The sequence below is a fragment of the Halictus rubicundus genome, chromosome 5, assembly GCF_050948215.1.
Source record: "Halictus rubicundus isolate RS-2024b chromosome 5, iyHalRubi1_principal, whole genome shotgun sequence".
Lineage (NCBI taxonomy): Eukaryota > Metazoa > Arthropoda > Insecta > Hymenoptera > Halictidae > Halictus > Halictus rubicundus.
The window spans coordinates 21,003,481-21,019,820 of record NC_135153.1 but is presented as its reverse complement, the minus strand read 5'-3'; the positions used below and the strand labels follow the sequence as shown (position 1 = coordinate 21,019,820).

Genomic DNA, 16,340 nt, shown 5'->3' with positions numbered 1-16,340 from the left:
AAGACTCAAATCTGACGGCTCCGATGCGATGACAAGGGGAGAGTAGTGGCATCCCTCCGGAGTACTTTCGCCGGTACTCCCGGCGCGAGGAGAATTTAGTCATCGATATGGAACATTTTCTAACATCATTTATTGCACATTCAGATCGTATAAGGACATCGCGACGGTACATTGTTATTAGCGATTGCATGTGTCGCGCGCAGAGTCCACGCAGAATATCTGTTTATTCGAATAGTTTGTTGTCAGCTAATCGTAGGGAACGTGGACAGACGAAACTGATGGATCGCAGAAAATTGTTAATGAACACAAGACTGGATAAGAACGGTGCGAAGAATAAAACGCAATGTTTCCGATACGGACCAGATTTCCGGACGTATCGTTTCCCAAGATCGGATGCCTCGAGGGACAAGCTGCGAAAGAAGACTCGTCGTTGGATGATTCACGGGCAAGCTTCACTTCGGCTTATTGACGCAGTGCCTGACGACGTCCATGGCGAAAACCTCGCGCTTCTTATGGGTGGTCCGGACGTGTCTGTAGACGTTGCTGCGGAGCTTGCATCGGTACCAACAGTAAGGACACTTGAACCGCGGATTCTGTCCGCAGGCGTACAACAGGTGTCTGCTCAGACTATTCTTCCTCTTGAAGGTGCGATCGCACGTCGGGCACGGATGACCACCGGCGGTGAACGTTTGGACTTGATCCGTCATCGGGTTCCCTGCAAACGACAGAACAAATTGTCTATGGTTAGTAGAGCCTTCGAACGTTCGCTGAAGCAACACAAAACCGACCGAAGAGGAACGTGCAACCTCGTTTCAATTGCAGATTCGTCGACAGCCCTGCGAACCTAGAATGGTGACCTACAAATCTGATCAACGATAAAAATTGAGCGCATGAAAAATTAAACAACGATTCACGACGATGCAAACGATTCGCACACGCTCGATCAAGAGATATCGTCGAGATATCGAATACACGGATTACACGCAGACCCGGCATTGTTCGATGAATATTTGCATACTTCTCGATCGACTCCGTTTTATTCACTGTAAGGAAGGTTTGATGTACAGGTAGCCGACCGGGTATCCGCGATGGTTGTTCCTCGTGTGCCTGTAGATGTCCACGATTCTCACGGATCGATAGTCGCACTGTGAACACCTGTATCGCGGTTCTTGGGGACACACCGATTTCATGTGCCTCTTCATGCTGCACTTGTGATTGAACGAGGTGCCGCAGTTATTCGGACAGGAGAACCTCTTCGAGGATACCGCGTAGCTGGCCGAGTCTTGGCCGAAGTATAATTCAACGCCTGGAAAAGAAGAGAAACGCTCTGGTCAAACGATGGATCAACCAAGGACTCCCCTCTTCCCCTGTTTCCCGGAAAAAAATTCGCTATACTTCGCAGATCCATCGAGCACGCTCGGAACTGTGCGCGTACACGATCGTTTCGAGAAAGAACAAAAAACAAAGTAACGCCGAGAATCCGGGAAATTAACATAAAAGAGTTTCCCACTTTTCCCGCTTGACCATGAGAGATTTCGATTCGGAATTTTGGTGTCTGTAAGATTCAACCGGGGAAGGAACGTACCAATGTCTAACCGGACGGACAATTTAACAAAATCGGACAAACAATTCAACAATCGGACGTACAATTTCACGAAAACAAATACACGAGAAGCTACGCGTCGATGGAAATTGGTGGATGGTGACAAGATGAGAGTTCTTGGTCTGGTTTTTATTAAAATTCGTCCGAAGTACAGAGGGCGCACCGTTAGTTGTCGCCGGTGTCGATGCAACAAACGTCGCACTCCTTGTGCTTCCTACGCACGTGCCTGTAAACGTCGGACGTGTATCGCGAGCAGTACTCGCAAACCGGACATTTGAAGCGGCGATTATGGCGGCATTCGTACCGCATGTGCTTGATCAGAGAACGGTAATGAGCGAACGAGCTTCCGCACGAGTTCGTACAGCCGAAGCTCTCCCTGTTCGACGCGTCGCCGGTCCACAGTTGGATTCTCCTAGGATCACGAAGCGTTTGCGATGATTCGACGCCTGCAAAAGAAGATCAATGCCTGAACAGAAGGATATGTCGTCGATGTCAACACTGAAATTGAATTTCGCAACCAACTCTAACAACGGCTAACACATCGATGGAATTGGTGGTGGATGGTGTGACAAGATGAGAGTTCTCGGTCTGGTTTTTATTAAAATTCGTCTCTAGTACAGAGGTCGCACCACGTTAGTTGTCTCCGGTGTCGATGCAATAAACGTCGTAACCCTTATGCTTGTTACGCATATGCCTATAAACGTCGGACTTGTATCGCGAGCAGTACTCGCAAACGGGACATTTGAAGCGGCGATAACGACGGCATTCGTACCGCACGTGGTCGATCAGAGAACGGTAACGACCGAACGTGCTGCCGCAAGAGTTCGTGCAGCTGAAGAGCGTCCCGTTCGAAGGGCCGCCGGGCCACAGTTCGACTCCCGTAGGATGACGAAGCGTTTGCGACGATTCGACACCTGCAAAAGAAGATATCGATGCCTGAAACTGAAGCACGTCATCTGTACCAGCAGTGAAACGTACGTTTGCAACCAACTATAACAACACGGGGAAAACGGGACCAACACCTAGGGATCGGTTCCGGGTGTGACAGAGAGCCTGATGTAACACAGTAACAGCAAACTGAACATTTTATTGACAGTCTTCTGGAGCGAGTACAATGAGAGAGAGAGAGAGAGAGAGAGAGAGAGAGAGAGAGAGAGAGAACGATGACGACATCCAGCCAATCAACACAAATTAATAAAACATTTCGAGAACAATAAATACGTAGAACCAGCGAACTCTTTATCGTGTACACTACCGGCGAGAGATATCCTGAGCAAAAACGTGTCGATGGCTACGCACTCGCTTCCGTGGCGGGGGATACAGTTTTCTTTCGATACAAGACGACGATGTTTCTCTTCTTCCATTAAAGTGAAACGCTGCCCCGTGATAGGCGCGCACCCCTCGTCCGCAATACGTCGAAAGCCGGTCCCGAGGCATCGTCTTATATCGGAAGAAAACTCGGTTTTCTTCCTCTCGGTGTACAAGATCGGTTGCCCGTGGACGGGGAAGAATGTTCAGCCGGAACGAAGCTTCGGAATGCAAAACTTAGGATCGTGTCACTCGATTGATCCCCCGAGCAGGTGATCAGGTGTGCTCCTGCCGGGTAGCTTTCAGGATATCGATCGCGTACACCTTACAGTCCTTGTGCCTTCTTCGAACGTGCTCGTAAACGTTCGCGGACTTCTTGCACCGATACTCACAGTGGGGACACTTGAACCGTGGCTCCTGGCCGCACTCGTAGGTCAGGTGTCGGTTCAGCGAGTACTTCTGGCTGTAAGCACAGGTGCAATTCGGACACGGGAACTTCTTCGTCCTAAAGCTATTGTCTAAGCTACGGAGCGGTGTTTGGGGCCAAAGCTTTCCGATCGTTTGGACGTGGCTGCCTCCGATACCGATGTTGAACCCGAACACGGCGAACGGGACTGTATCTGGAACGAAACGGGTCTGGCTGATTGTCGGTTTACATTTGGCTGGTGCGCTTGACAACGATCTACGTGGCCGAATCGAGTCCAACTGATCCCCAAAGAACGACGAATATCTACCGATTCGGACAGAACGGAATCACAGCAAGGATACACGGAATAACGACAGATCGGGATAAGATCCCTTCCCTCCCCGCCCCACTCCTCCCATCCACCCCGCTCGATTCGTTTTATCGTCAAATTAATCTTACGACGGATGTACAAATGCGCAATGTTTATTCACAAGTCACGTTTAATAATAAAATATCATCTGTATTACATATCCTGTACAAGTTAATCATCCTAGAGCAACTCGTAATTCGTTCGAGACAATCCTAACTACGTTGCTTATCTCGGGAACAATCTGCCGAACGAGCAATTGTCGGATACATCTTGCAGCTTCGAGAATTAACAATGCCTGCCTATTTAGCTCGCTGTGGACCGAGCATTTAGGGACGAGCGGTGTCCCATTATAGCGATACCTCGGTAGCTGCACACACGTGGCTGTATAATTTTCATACTTAAAAATATCGTTCCATTTCGCTCGTTTCTTCCGTCATCGTTTATGAATATAAACTGAAAGAAATAGCGGGATTAGAATAGGACAACTGTCGTTAGGTTGTTGCGTCTGAAATATCCAATTTTAGACTGCAAATGTTCGAAACCGTTTTGGTACATTAACCATTCAATAACCAAGAAACTTGTAATGCGTTGACATCGATTATAACGGTGCTTGCTCTGATCGTTAAAAATCGGAAATTCCGTACGCAACAACCTAATAATAATGAGGGGAAGACCCATAAACGCTAGAGCTTTTAACGGAAAGCTTTTTATAGGGAGGCATTGCTGTATTTTTTTCATTGTCGGATATCGGCTGCGTGATCAGATCGAATCTAGAATTCAGGATCTAAAGTCGTAAATCGACGACGTACAATCGGGGTTAAAATTAAATGGACACCCTTCAAAAAAGAATTAATTTTTCTAAGATTCAAACGACTTGAGTTTTCTTTTTGGAAATGTTAGAAGTTTAATAGGTAAAAGAAATTCATTGAAAATTACCGTCGGTCGGAATTGCGTAGAAGAGATTAAATTTCCAAGATCTAAATAAGCTACATACATGCGCAAAAATCGCAGTTTCTCACGAGTTTTGCCATATTTAATTATCTATAGCACACGGCAATCTCGATCTATTTTTATGAAACTTTGTGCACGTGTACAGCTTGCTTGGATCTTTTTTTCTTCGCAATTTCCGGCAATAATAATTCATACCTAGTAAACTAACATCTCGAAAAGAAAAAAGAAAATTCAAGTCGCTCGGTCCAATTCTAATACAGTTATTAGTTTTTAACACCGAGGAGGTAAATTTATTGAATCCTAGAGTGAAAGGTAGTCCGGTTAAGGTTGCCGCCGACGGTAGAAGCCTAAACTCTAGATTTTACAAAGGACGTCCTGGTTCTCGCTCAAGATGCCCATTGTTGTTGACACTCCTGTTCGCCCCTGACATCCAATACGAACACTCTCTGTCCAGGATGCATCCTGCGCACGTGGGACCGAACGTTGGAGGAATGCCTTGTCCGGTACGAGCAGTAAGGACAGTTGAACCTCGGCAACTGTCCGCACTGGAACTTGAGGTGATTGTACAAATTGTTCTTACGCGTGAAAACGTTACCGCACTTGTGACAAGGATAACTCTTCCTCGGCTCGTTGCTATGCGCAACGTCGTAGGCGCAACGCTGTCCCGTTGGGTAACACGACGAGTGCATTACCGGTTGGTGAACACCTGCGAACAGAAAGGTCGACAGAATAACTTTCGGCGTCCGTGCACGCGACCCTCTTCCGCTTAGGGTACAGGTAGTCGCGCGGTCCAACGAGAACTCACAACTGGCGACCGGCGCGACGCGGCGTCGTGCAGCTCTCCGCCCGCCATAAATAATCGATTAATCGGCACGTGACCCGTTCGGTTGATTCGTTAATCAACGGCTCTCGGGCTATCGCAGAGAAACAGTAGCTGAGCGTGAGACATTCTCCAAGAGCAAGGATGAGGATGACAAACAGGAAAAGCGAGATGACGTGGTGTGGTGTGGTGTGATATCTTTTCTTTTCTCTTTCTTTCTTTCTTTCTTTCTTTTTTCTTTTTTTCTTTTTTTTTTTGCCGAAGGAAGTTCACGCGTTTTCTTTCGTTCTTAAAGGCTAAGAAGCACTGTCGTCGTATGGCTGCGCGATTTGCGTACAATTGGTCGATGAACGATAAACAAGTGCGCGACAGAGGCTTGCGCCGTTATCTTACGCGTTACCGAGGAAAAACTAAGTCTCTCCGACGGGCCTTCCGAGAAGAGGGCATTTCGTCACCCTTCGTCGGTCGTTAGATCGAGAACCTAGTATCTTCCGAATTTCGGAGAGATTCGGTTAGAAAGGTTGCGGGACTTCCGCTTTTCTTATGTCCACCACGTAAACAGCGTTCCCAGGATGAATCCTGCGAACGTGGGCTCGCACGTTCGACGGATGCCTGGTCCTGTACACGCAATAAGGACAATTAAATCTCGGCGACTGTCCGCACTCGAACTTCAAATGATACTGGAGGTTGTATTTCCTGCTAAAGACGCTGCGACAGTTCCCGCAGGGGAATCTCTGCACCCGCTGATCGTTCGTCTTCGGCAGCGGGCCGCTCTCCGGATACAGCCAGTAAGCAGTCTTCGACCTATGAGGCGCCATTAGGTACGATGTTTCTGAAAAAAACATAAGTCGTTCGTTCATTCGTTTAGGCGTTTACGGTACATCTGGCGTGAAATGAGAAGAGCACAGCGGAAGCTTGTGCAGGATGGTCCAAAGTCGAGTCGACATTTATAGCACGTCGGAGATAATATCGTTTGATCAGAAAATATTTCGAAAATCGATCATAGTTGAAACTGTGAACACTCCCAGACAGCACTTTTCTGCGACTCGAATTCGCCTAATTAGCCCGTTCTTACCCATTCCTGCGTCGAGGAATCCAAATTTTATTGTTACTACCTACCGGCTATTTTCTAATAGTCTTTTCGAAACCCAACGGTTGAGAATTTCTTGATAAATTGTTGAAAAGTAGACTTGAACCGGAATTCAACAAATTTTTAGACTTCATACGACCTAACGACCTGCTCTGAAATTATTGCTTAAAAGAAAATTATCGTGTGCTGCCATTTTGTCTGGAAGTGTACATTTAAAGAGAGAGAGAGAGAGAGAGAGAGAGAGAGAGAGAGAGAGAGAGAGAGAGAGAGAGAGAGAGAGAGAGAGAGAGAGAGAGAGAGAGAGAGAGAGAGAGAGAGAGAGAGAGAGAGAGAGAGAGAGAGAGAGAGAGAGAGAGAGAGAGAGAGAGTAAAATAGAAATCCGTTGGTGGAAGTTCATTGAGAATGAATTTTTTATAGAGATAATTTTGAATCGAAATATCGTTGGATCGAGGAACAAGAAAATTAATTGAAAAGCCTGAGATCGATGATTATGATTTTCTTAATAGCCAGTAGACAAACCTGCACAATTCTTTCTCCTATACATGCAAGTTACATCGTAGCTAACGTAGAGTATGGGGAGCAACAAAAGGGAGTAGACCAGGAATAAACAATTGGACTGGACTGTATATTGGGTTGTTCGTGCCGTTTTTTCAAATACAATTCAAAGGTTCAGAGTCAAGCAACCTGAAAAATGGCGAAAAGTGGTAGAACAGAAGCAATATGTGACTTATTTTCTGGATTTGAACTTTGAATTTTAATCGAAAACCGCTACGAACTTTCGTTCCAACCCAACATGTACGCCTCCCGCTTAAAATTACGTATCGGGCTTGAAATCGTCTATTTTCTGGCTACTCTGGAGGACGCGGAACGTATTTTCGGGAACATGCACGCAAAAGTGGTTTCTCATCGAAAGGACGAATTCAGGAAGACCTTCATTTTATTCAAGGATCGTTTCTGTATTTCCGCCGGATACATGGTACGTCTCGTTACTATTGGGAGACGGTGACCAGATCGATGACGTAGACCTCCTTGTTGGGATGCTTTCTGCGCACGTGGGCTCGCACGTTCGACGTGTGCTTGGTCCTGTAAGGGCAATACGGACAGTTGAATCGCGGCGATTGCCCGCAAGCGTACTTCAAATGATGCTGAAGATTGTAGCGCCAGTTGAACGATCTGCCGCACTTTGGGCAGATGTGCTTCGGACACGGTTCGGGACGAGCCATATTACGGACACCGCCTATCGGATTCCATCCGTAACTGTCGACGTAATTCGGTAGCTTCTCTGGAAAATGCAGACGATGATACGGTTAATTCCGTCGGATCGTGTTTGTCGTCGGATTGTTCGTTAATAATATTCCTGGTGAACAACGCGTTAGTTCCCTCTCTTTTCTTTTCAGGGGGGCGGGTTACATTAAGAGAAATTCATGTTTTACGACAGCAATAGCGATCCGCGTACAGTTACCGGTCACGTTTATTACAAGATCTCCGTTACAAACACCAATCTCGATTATAATCTTCAAAATCCTGGAAAAAAAGTTTCCGAGTTACCTCCACGTAAATACATTAAGTTTACACGTCCGTCGAGGAACTTACGCTAAACTCGTTTATTCCACGGCTGTGTTTTCTTACAAAATTCTGCAAACGTCTAACGAATCGAAATACCTCTTCGTACCGGAGTTGTCGGATCAGGGGAAACGAGGGCAGAAAAGGTTACCCTCTCTCTGCCATAACCGGATTAGTCCGGAAGCGTGGGGATGCTTGCCGCCAGAAATTAGGGGAATAAAGTCGAAGAAGGGGAAGGGGAAAGCGGTGGACAAGTTTTAACCCGGCAACACTGCTGGGACCAGAGTCGTTAACTTCGATCAGACTCGCAAATATAAAGAAAGATTTCCCGGAGTATTATCGTACGATGAGGCCGTTTCATTGCACGGATACACTTGATCGATATCGATGAAATAGCCATCGACAAAGACTTCTTGAAAGACTTCCGGGATGAAAAGCCCGGCTGGTCCGAAGACGGCGATTCTCCGAGCACGCTCAGCGCAAGTAGTCTTGATTAGCGGCAGCCGCGAAATCTTCCTCTTTATTGTCGATCAGTTTGCAGACATCGATGGCGTACACATCGTTGCCAGGATGCCTTCTGCGCACGTGAGCACGCACGTTGGACACGTGTCTGGTCCTGTGAGCGCAGTAAGGGCATCTGAACCGCGGCAACTGTCCGCACTCGAATTTCGAGTGGTAATAGAGATTGTTCTTATGACTGAAGACGCTGGGACAGGAGGGACAGGGGAACTTCTGTCTCTCGCCGTCCTCGGGAACCAACGTTTTCCGGGAACTTTGACGCTTCCTGGCGACAGGCGCGCCACATATCAACTCACCTGGCTGGGGAAATTCTGAAACAGAAACGAGAGGAACGTTTCGTCAAACACGGCAGCGAAAGAGTCGTTTCGACGTTGATTCGTTCTACTATTCGATTTCGTACTTTCTCGCCGTGACATGCCTTAATCCGGTTGACGGTCGGTCACCTGATCGGAAAGAGAAAAAAGAAAAAGAAACATTCGTGAATGGAAGAGGGAGAAAGAGAGAGAGAGAGAGAGAGAGAGAGAGAGAGAGAGAGAGAGAGAGAGGGAGAGAGAGAGGATTTTATTTCGTCGTGAATAAGCGTAATTCTGAGAGCACGTGGATTGAACTTGGTATATTTAAAAAGCAGATCTGTCTCGACTGTCAAGTACAGGAATTCTCTTCGTACATTCGATGGACGATGAAAATGTCGGAGCTGTAACGTCTACAGACCTACGTCCTGATAACCACGAACAATTCTGCTAGGAATTAACATATCGGTAAGACACTATCGATCCGCGTGACGCGGGAACAACGATTAACGGTAACTGTACAGAAATCTCGAAATTTTTCTTCTTCTTCTTCTTCCTCTGTTCTTTTCTTTTATTTGTACGAAGGATAAATTAAGTTCGGATCAGTCGAAATACGCGAGAACAAGGAATCGAATGCGATTCTTGGGGAACGGAGGCGCTGTTTGGCACTGTGGTCTTCGAATTGCGTGTTCTGACACGCTCGTCGCGAACTCCTTCCGTTATGGCTGCCGTCGACCGAGCACGATCGGAGATAGACTTTGAAAGCCTGGAAAGAAAGAAAATTGTTGTTCAAGTTGCACGAGACACGGACAAGACATTGCGCATCGGGGAAGATTGTCCTAATCGTACAATATCGTGTTACACGATGCAATTAGTCGTACATGTGTAAACACTTGTTCGATATTTTGTTTAGAAGAAAAATCAGAAGATTTCTAAATGAAAAAAAGATAAATAGAAACTCCTCTTGAAAGCTGTTCTCAGCGAGCCGATGAAAATACGGCCAGACCAGAGTCGCCAGATTAAGACTTGTTCCCCTTCTACTCGAAAAGAGAGAGGGGGTTACTGTATTCCCCTCGATTGGCCTGATCTGGCGACTCTGAGCCAGACCGATCGTACGATTCGAGCAGTCTTCCGCCAGAGAAATATCGGTGTCTAACCGTTCTTCCCGATGCCACGAACGATCCTTCTTCTTCGAGGGAGAGACGGGAGAGAAGGCACAACGCCTCCGTGTCCCATCGCGCGTTCGGAGTTGGGAATCTTCCGTTGTAGGGTTTGGCAGTCTTGCGGCACGAAGCGCGTCTCTTCGGGGTTGGAACGGAGCCGTTTTTCCGGGTCGGTTTCAAACGTTCTGCATCAACTGGCAGAGATCGACGGTGTACACCTCTCTTCCGGGATGACACTTGCGTACGTGACGGCGCGCGTTCGAAATGTGTCTAGCCCGATAGGTGCAGTAAGGACAGTTGAAACGCGGCTTCTGACCGCACTCGAACTTCTGATGGTAGGTCAAACCGCCCTTCCTGCTGAAGACGCTGGTGCAATTCGAGCAAGGGAACTTCCGGGCGATCGTTCTCGAGGTATCTGTGGGTGTAACCATCGGGACACCGGCCGTCCCGTGTTGTAGCACGTAATTCTGGGAAGATACGCCTGCGTAGACGCAGTAATTCAATCCTGCAACAGAATCAAGCACACGACACCCATGTCAGACGGTTTCGTATTCCCTGCGTATCTCTCCGGTAAACAGACAGGCTAGAAGGACTATAAGAATCGAAGCTGACGAGTAAACCTTGCGGTCAAACCTTCTTCCATGTCGATCCGAAGCGTGTCCAATTGTTGGGACGGGATACGCGAGAGAGTAATTTGAATTTTTTTTTTTTTTTTGTTTTTTCGGCGAGTTTTTCCGATGGACTGAGGGATCTTCCGAGCAGGATGAAATAAAGGATGTGTTTTACTGATGTACTAACAGCTGATTGTTTTATTGAATCCAACCAAAAGTGAAAGACGAAATCGCGTGTGGGGAACGTCCATAATGCGCGTGCACAACAACGATCAACCGAATACTGTTCGAGTATGCTCTACACCGATCTACTAGCCTCGACAAAGGATCGGAACGCGAGCAGACGTTGCCGCGGGCGGAAGGATTATAATGCCTGTTTTATCTTCGTGGTGTTGAGATCTTCGACGGACGATGCGTAGCTGTTTTGCGACACGTCGATCACACTGACTGTGTAGCCGTAATGTTTCCTGCGAACGTGCGCCCGAATGTTCGACGATTTCTTCGAGGTGTAGCTGCAGTACGGACAGCCGAATCTCGGCAGTTGGCCGCACTCGAACTTCAGGTGCGAGTAGAGATTGTTCTTTCGGTTGAAGCTGCTCGGACACTTCGGACAGAGGAATCTGTCACCGTTCCGGTCCTGTAGCTCTTGGATACGCGCTAGCATAGCACACGGTATCTTGAAGCCGCCCAGGTGTTGCAGATCTGCAAGAAAATCGTTGTAACTCGTCAGAGTACCGCCATTCACCTACCAACGTTCCAGCTAGCTGTGTCACAGTATTCTCTTGGTATACGTTCGCGTGAACAGACGTTATCTCTACCTGTAGCCAATGGGAACTAGAAAGAACGCAATCGAATTACAAACTCTGCAATGTTTTCATCTGTTCACGACTAGACTGCGGATATTTATGAACAATTCTCCGCTCGTCGTATAATAGGTACTTTTAAATTATTTCGATCTTGCGCTTATGTTTTACCAATTTCTTCCGAATGCATAAAATCCGCCGTCTATCGGTTAAATATATTTGATTTTCTGCTACCCGTTGGTAACAAAAATAAAAATACGCCTAAAAATAGTCACACGCTCGGTTCAAATCGAGATATTTTAGTTCTCGAAAAATGAACTTCGTCGAAGGCTCTCGTTAGAATGGATGTCATATAGCAGGAGAATACTGTTCGGTTCGGTGAGCGAAAGACCAAGTGACGGGTGAAATCGCTGTTTAACGATTTGTGAACGAATATGGAAGATAGGATCGCAAAAGCAGTGAGGAATAATAATACCATCTGGACTACAGCATTCGCGTCGGCAGATTAGGATCAACGCTTTATTTCGGCTCTGTACAAATTCGCCCGGCAACCATTGACCCTTATCGCGTGCCTGCTTTCCCTCCACTTATTTACACTATATTTTAACGAAGATCACTTGGGAGCTGCTCACCGTCCTATTTAATTTCATTTATTCGATCATTCCCTGCTTCTCCGACACAACGAAAAATAAACTCTACAGGTGTCTCTCAAACTTTTAACCCAAAAAATATTATTCCTCCTCCTGAAATCTGGTGACGGAACTCGAGCCAAATCTTCCTCGCAAAAGCTCTCCGTGACAATGAAATAAACAAGTTGGGAACGCGTTTTACCTTGGACAACATCGCCATAAATTACTCTAAAGCTAGGTCCACGAGTCCCTAACGTAAATACGAAATACTTCTTGGCGCACAAACGGAACACCCTAACTTCGGAGCTGCTCAACATGCCTGTTGGCGGGCAAGGGCCGCAAGGCTTGTTGAGCGAGATTGCCCTAAACGGATGCAGCGGCGACGCTTTCTTCGGTCTGTGCTTGCAGCGAACCGAGCGCGCTTCAGGTGTTTCTGCAGGTTGTGTTCTTTCGTTCGAACGTGCCGATACGATTCGGGAACTTGACGTTTCGAACGAGTTGGTGCGCATGGTGGAGAGACGGCTGCAGGTCTGGAAACAAAAGAAACGATCGCGACAGTGGTGGGCTCGCGTCCCAAGAAGAGAGAAAGCCGGAAGACGCGACGCGAACGGATGGAGAAGAGAAGAAGTGGCGAGCATTTGTGTAAAAAGAAATTTATTTGAATCTCCTTGGTCCTCCTCGTTGTTAGCAGTATCGTGACAAAGGTTGGCGATAACCGAGTGTACGGAGTACTAGAGCTTCTCTTCCTCGCGTCTTAGATCGATGCACCAGACCGCTTCCCCGCGGTGCCTCCGTCGCACGTGTTTGTACAGATTCGATATCAACCTGGTGCAATGGTTACAATACGGACATTGATATCTCGGTGGCTGACCGCATTGGTAGATCATATGCTCTCTGAGGCCTTTCTTTTTGGTAAAGACGCCCGGGCAATTCGGACAGGAAAACATTCGACTGATGTACTGCGCGCTACCCATCATGAGACATCTGGAAACTGAAAGCATAAATATCGTTGGTTACGCCCGAGGAAAATCCTCTTGACAACCTACGCGGCCGAGACTTTCGGAAGTAAGATTACACGCGAAGTGGTCGGATGTTAGTCGATGTTAAGGAGCACACGGGGGGTGGACCAGACATGCAACTTCCCTTTCAGACACTATCTTTATTCGCACAACAATCAAGAAAGCTCGAAAGTACATTCGACGACAAACGACGAGTCTCGTGGTGTACGCAGCCCGGTCAGAGATTTCCTTCCACGAGCGAATCGCACTCGAAGACGACGGCTCGCACCCGTCTCGAGCCAATCTGATACCTGAAAACGAAAACGTACGTGTCAGAAGAATTACACCGACCGACCCGTGCGACCGATGGAATATCTGGAAGCTGATCGCTGGACTGCGGATTTTATGCAATCCTGACAAAAAGGGCCTTGAGAATTTTTTTCATTTCAACAAATGGTTGTATTAAAAAAAAAAACATTTAGTACATAAGTTGTGTCGCACTTTTGTCTACAACATACTAAACTTTCGTTGAAAAATATCCAACAGAAGTGGGGTGGCAACCATGTTTATGAGACGGTCTTTCAAAACGGTCATATCTGAAAAACTACTGGACCAGTTTCTTTGAAATTGTTTACAGGCATACTTGACACAATCAAGAAGTAGTTTTGACACATAAAGTAGTTTATACCGGTATTGTTTTAGTATAAAAATCCCGTGGTACGTGCTGGAGCTTTCTGGAGATTTTCATGTTTAAATAAAACCTTGTTCTGAACAGCGCTGACATCCGATCAATGTATTTATTCCTTTACAGTTGTAGGACAGAAGAAATAAACAAATATTATTCTTCCTTTACCTCTTCACAATAATGTTCATCGATTTTATATAATTTGATATTCATCGAAACATCTCCATTGTTCGGGTAAAATCGACGAAATACAAGACGGTGTGATCAAAGTTACGATTACTTTTAAATAAAGAAAAAAAGAAATCAATGCAAGAAATTATGGATAAAATAAGTGAAAACGGATTCAGAAAAATACTGAAGAATCAAATTCTATAAAGTATAAACAATTACGTGTAGCGCTACGGTAGCAGTGAACAAAAATACCAAAATGAAGGTGACAGAAGTTGCTGTTTTTCTTGCAACGTATTGCGACTGCAACGATGAGTAACGTAATCTGCATCGTAATCTGTTTTTTATTAGAATTGTCTTAAAAATGGGCACACTTGTCCACGGGTTTAGATCATGTTCGATAGGTATCCTGGCAGTTGAAACGAGATGTCCTCTACGTAGACCACGCTGCCTTGGTGTTTACGACGGATGTGCTTCTGTATGTTCGAGGTCTTCTTCGAGCGCAGGTCGCAATAGGGACACTTGAATCGCGGCGGTTGTCCGCATTCGTATCTGATGTGCGTGTGCAGGCTTCGTTTCTGCCTGAAAACACTGTTGCAATTGCCGCAAGGATACTTGATGTCGACACTGTCGATCACCTGGGGCGCGAAAGTCCTGTAAAATCTTCGGCGATATCCCGCGGTCAGCAACAGTCTGGACCCGGTAAACCGTTTCAAGCCTGCAAACATTAAATCGATAATCAGTGAAACGTGCTCGGGCAAGAACGACGAAATGATTACTTAAATGCAAAAGGATCCGGAGATGCTTCGTGTGTGACATTCTGGTTGCGTTCTAGGGGCAGAAAGTGTCGCCCGCTAGAGAGACCTGAGAACTCGAACCCACCGTGAATCGTGATAAAACGAAGGTCATGCCAAGTAAAAAACGGACGCAAACTGTACGTGGGAGAAAAAGTGATGGGGTTGGGTGGGCGTGACGTTTCGGAGGCGGCGAGAGCTGCATCAAAATCTCTTTATTATTTCGGGTCGTGTCTAACAAGATAAATTGACCTTCGTCTCCATTACAAAAATCCTTCTGCTAGCTTTAGACGAAGAAACGTGATCTGACGGTGCGAAGTAAGTCAGAGTCGTACAAAGCTCTAATGGTACTTCCAAGATGCTAAATCGCTGCTGTTTCAGCTATCGCCCGTACGGGCAGCGTATTTTTCTTCTCCGTGCACAACAAGCCACGCCTTCTCGGGCAACGATACACGTGTCCGACGAACTAATTGTCGTTGTTCGTCGAAGACGGTGACAGCGGTCGACGGCAGATTATATCGAGATTGAGCGAAATAGAATGATCATCGATCGATTGGCAATGAGACAAATCTTTCCGCCACTCCGCTTTAAACTCAAATGACGTCACTAGTCGGTAACTTCGTCCCGATCTATGCAGAGTCGCCAGATTAAGACTTGCCTCCCACTCTGTCGTGCTTGCGTCACACTGACGCGTGACCAATCCGGTACTGGCAGAGAGGGGGTAACTGTATTCCCCTGAATTCGAGCCGATTCTCCTGATCTGGCGACGCTGTATGCAAAGCTTGCTGAACAGCACTGCCCTAAATAAACTTAAGATACGTATCGCTGGCGCGGGCGATCTTCTTTTTCTCAACGATGCTTTTCCTCTCTGTTTCCGTTCGGTGTGAACTCGTCCAGTTAATATTGGACGGGATTTTAATGGCGACTTCTCGACAGCTGTTTGTACAGGTCGATGATCTGTAACTTCTGGTCCTTGTGCATTCTACGGACGTGGACGTACATGTTCGAGGAAAATTTCGCCTTTTTGGTGCAGTAGGGGCACTGGTAACGCGGCTCCTTGCCGCACTGGAAATGACAGTGGGTCTTCATGTCGGACAGCCTGGTGTAACCGCTGTTACATCTCGGGCAATAAAACTTTTTCCTGGGTGTGACAGTTTGAACGGCACTGCGAACGAGATCGGTGTCCGGCCAGATATTCCTTAGCTGGGAGGGTATTGGTTCCCGACGGCACGCACCGTGTTCCATGTACATGTACGTCTCGTCCTTGGTCGCGTCATCTTCGCCCCTCGCCTGGAACACTTCCGGCTGCATGGAACCGCCGGCTACAACGTCCCGCCGATAGTGTATCCGGCCGTACATCGAATCTAGAAAAAGAATCGAATTTTTGTTGGCAGTTAGTCACCACTGACCATCACCGACGGACAATTCTCATCCATGCTTCGATCATCTAATGGCGAAGAGAGCTACTTCGGGTTCGTGAATGGGTGATCCGGTGCTCACGGGTTGGATTGGGCATTCTGAGGTCTTTTGTGTCTCAAGTTTGACCCGTTGGGCCCGTTAAAGCTCAA

At 46.9% G+C, this 16,340-nt stretch overlaps 2 protein-coding genes across 29 annotated transcripts in view; both read right to left on the bottom strand.

Moving 5' to 3' along the window:
- LOC143354555 (uncharacterized) overlaps nucleotides 1–16,340 on the bottom strand; it is a 112,952-nt gene that overhangs the window by 59,485 nt on the left and 37,127 nt on the right. For 2 of the 28 annotated variants that reach the window (XM_076788758.1, XM_076788760.1), the window contains exon 8: nucleotides 15,089–16,136. The exons of 18 other annotated variants lie outside the window; for them this stretch is intronic. In XM_076788758.1, the coding sequence (XP_076644873.1) occupies nucleotides 15,688–16,136 (449 nt within the window). In that variant the 3' untranslated portion in view covers nucleotides 15,089–15,687. Of the gene's footprint in view, nucleotides 1–1,025; nucleotides 1,307–2,221; nucleotides 2,518–3,303; nucleotides 3,532–8,571; nucleotides 8,943–10,928; nucleotides 11,398–14,326; nucleotides 14,697–15,084; nucleotides 16,137–16,340 lie in introns of those variants that run through there. 8 more of the 28 variants (XM_076788762.1, XM_076788790.1, XM_076788771.1 and 5 more) reach the window with 8 other exon arrangements.
- On the bottom strand, nucleotides 5,942–7,593 carry LOC143354573 (longitudinals lacking protein, isoforms A/B/D/L-like). Its single transcript, XM_076788814.1, has 2 exons — nucleotides 7,480–7,593; nucleotides 5,942–6,290 (listed from the first exon to the last, which is right to left on the bottom strand). The coding sequence occupies exon 2, from the start codon at nucleotides 6,274–6,276 to the stop codon at nucleotides 5,971–5,973; it is 306 nt and encodes a 101-aa protein (XP_076644929.1). The 5' UTR covers nucleotides 6,277–6,290; nucleotides 7,480–7,593; the 3' UTR covers nucleotides 5,942–5,970.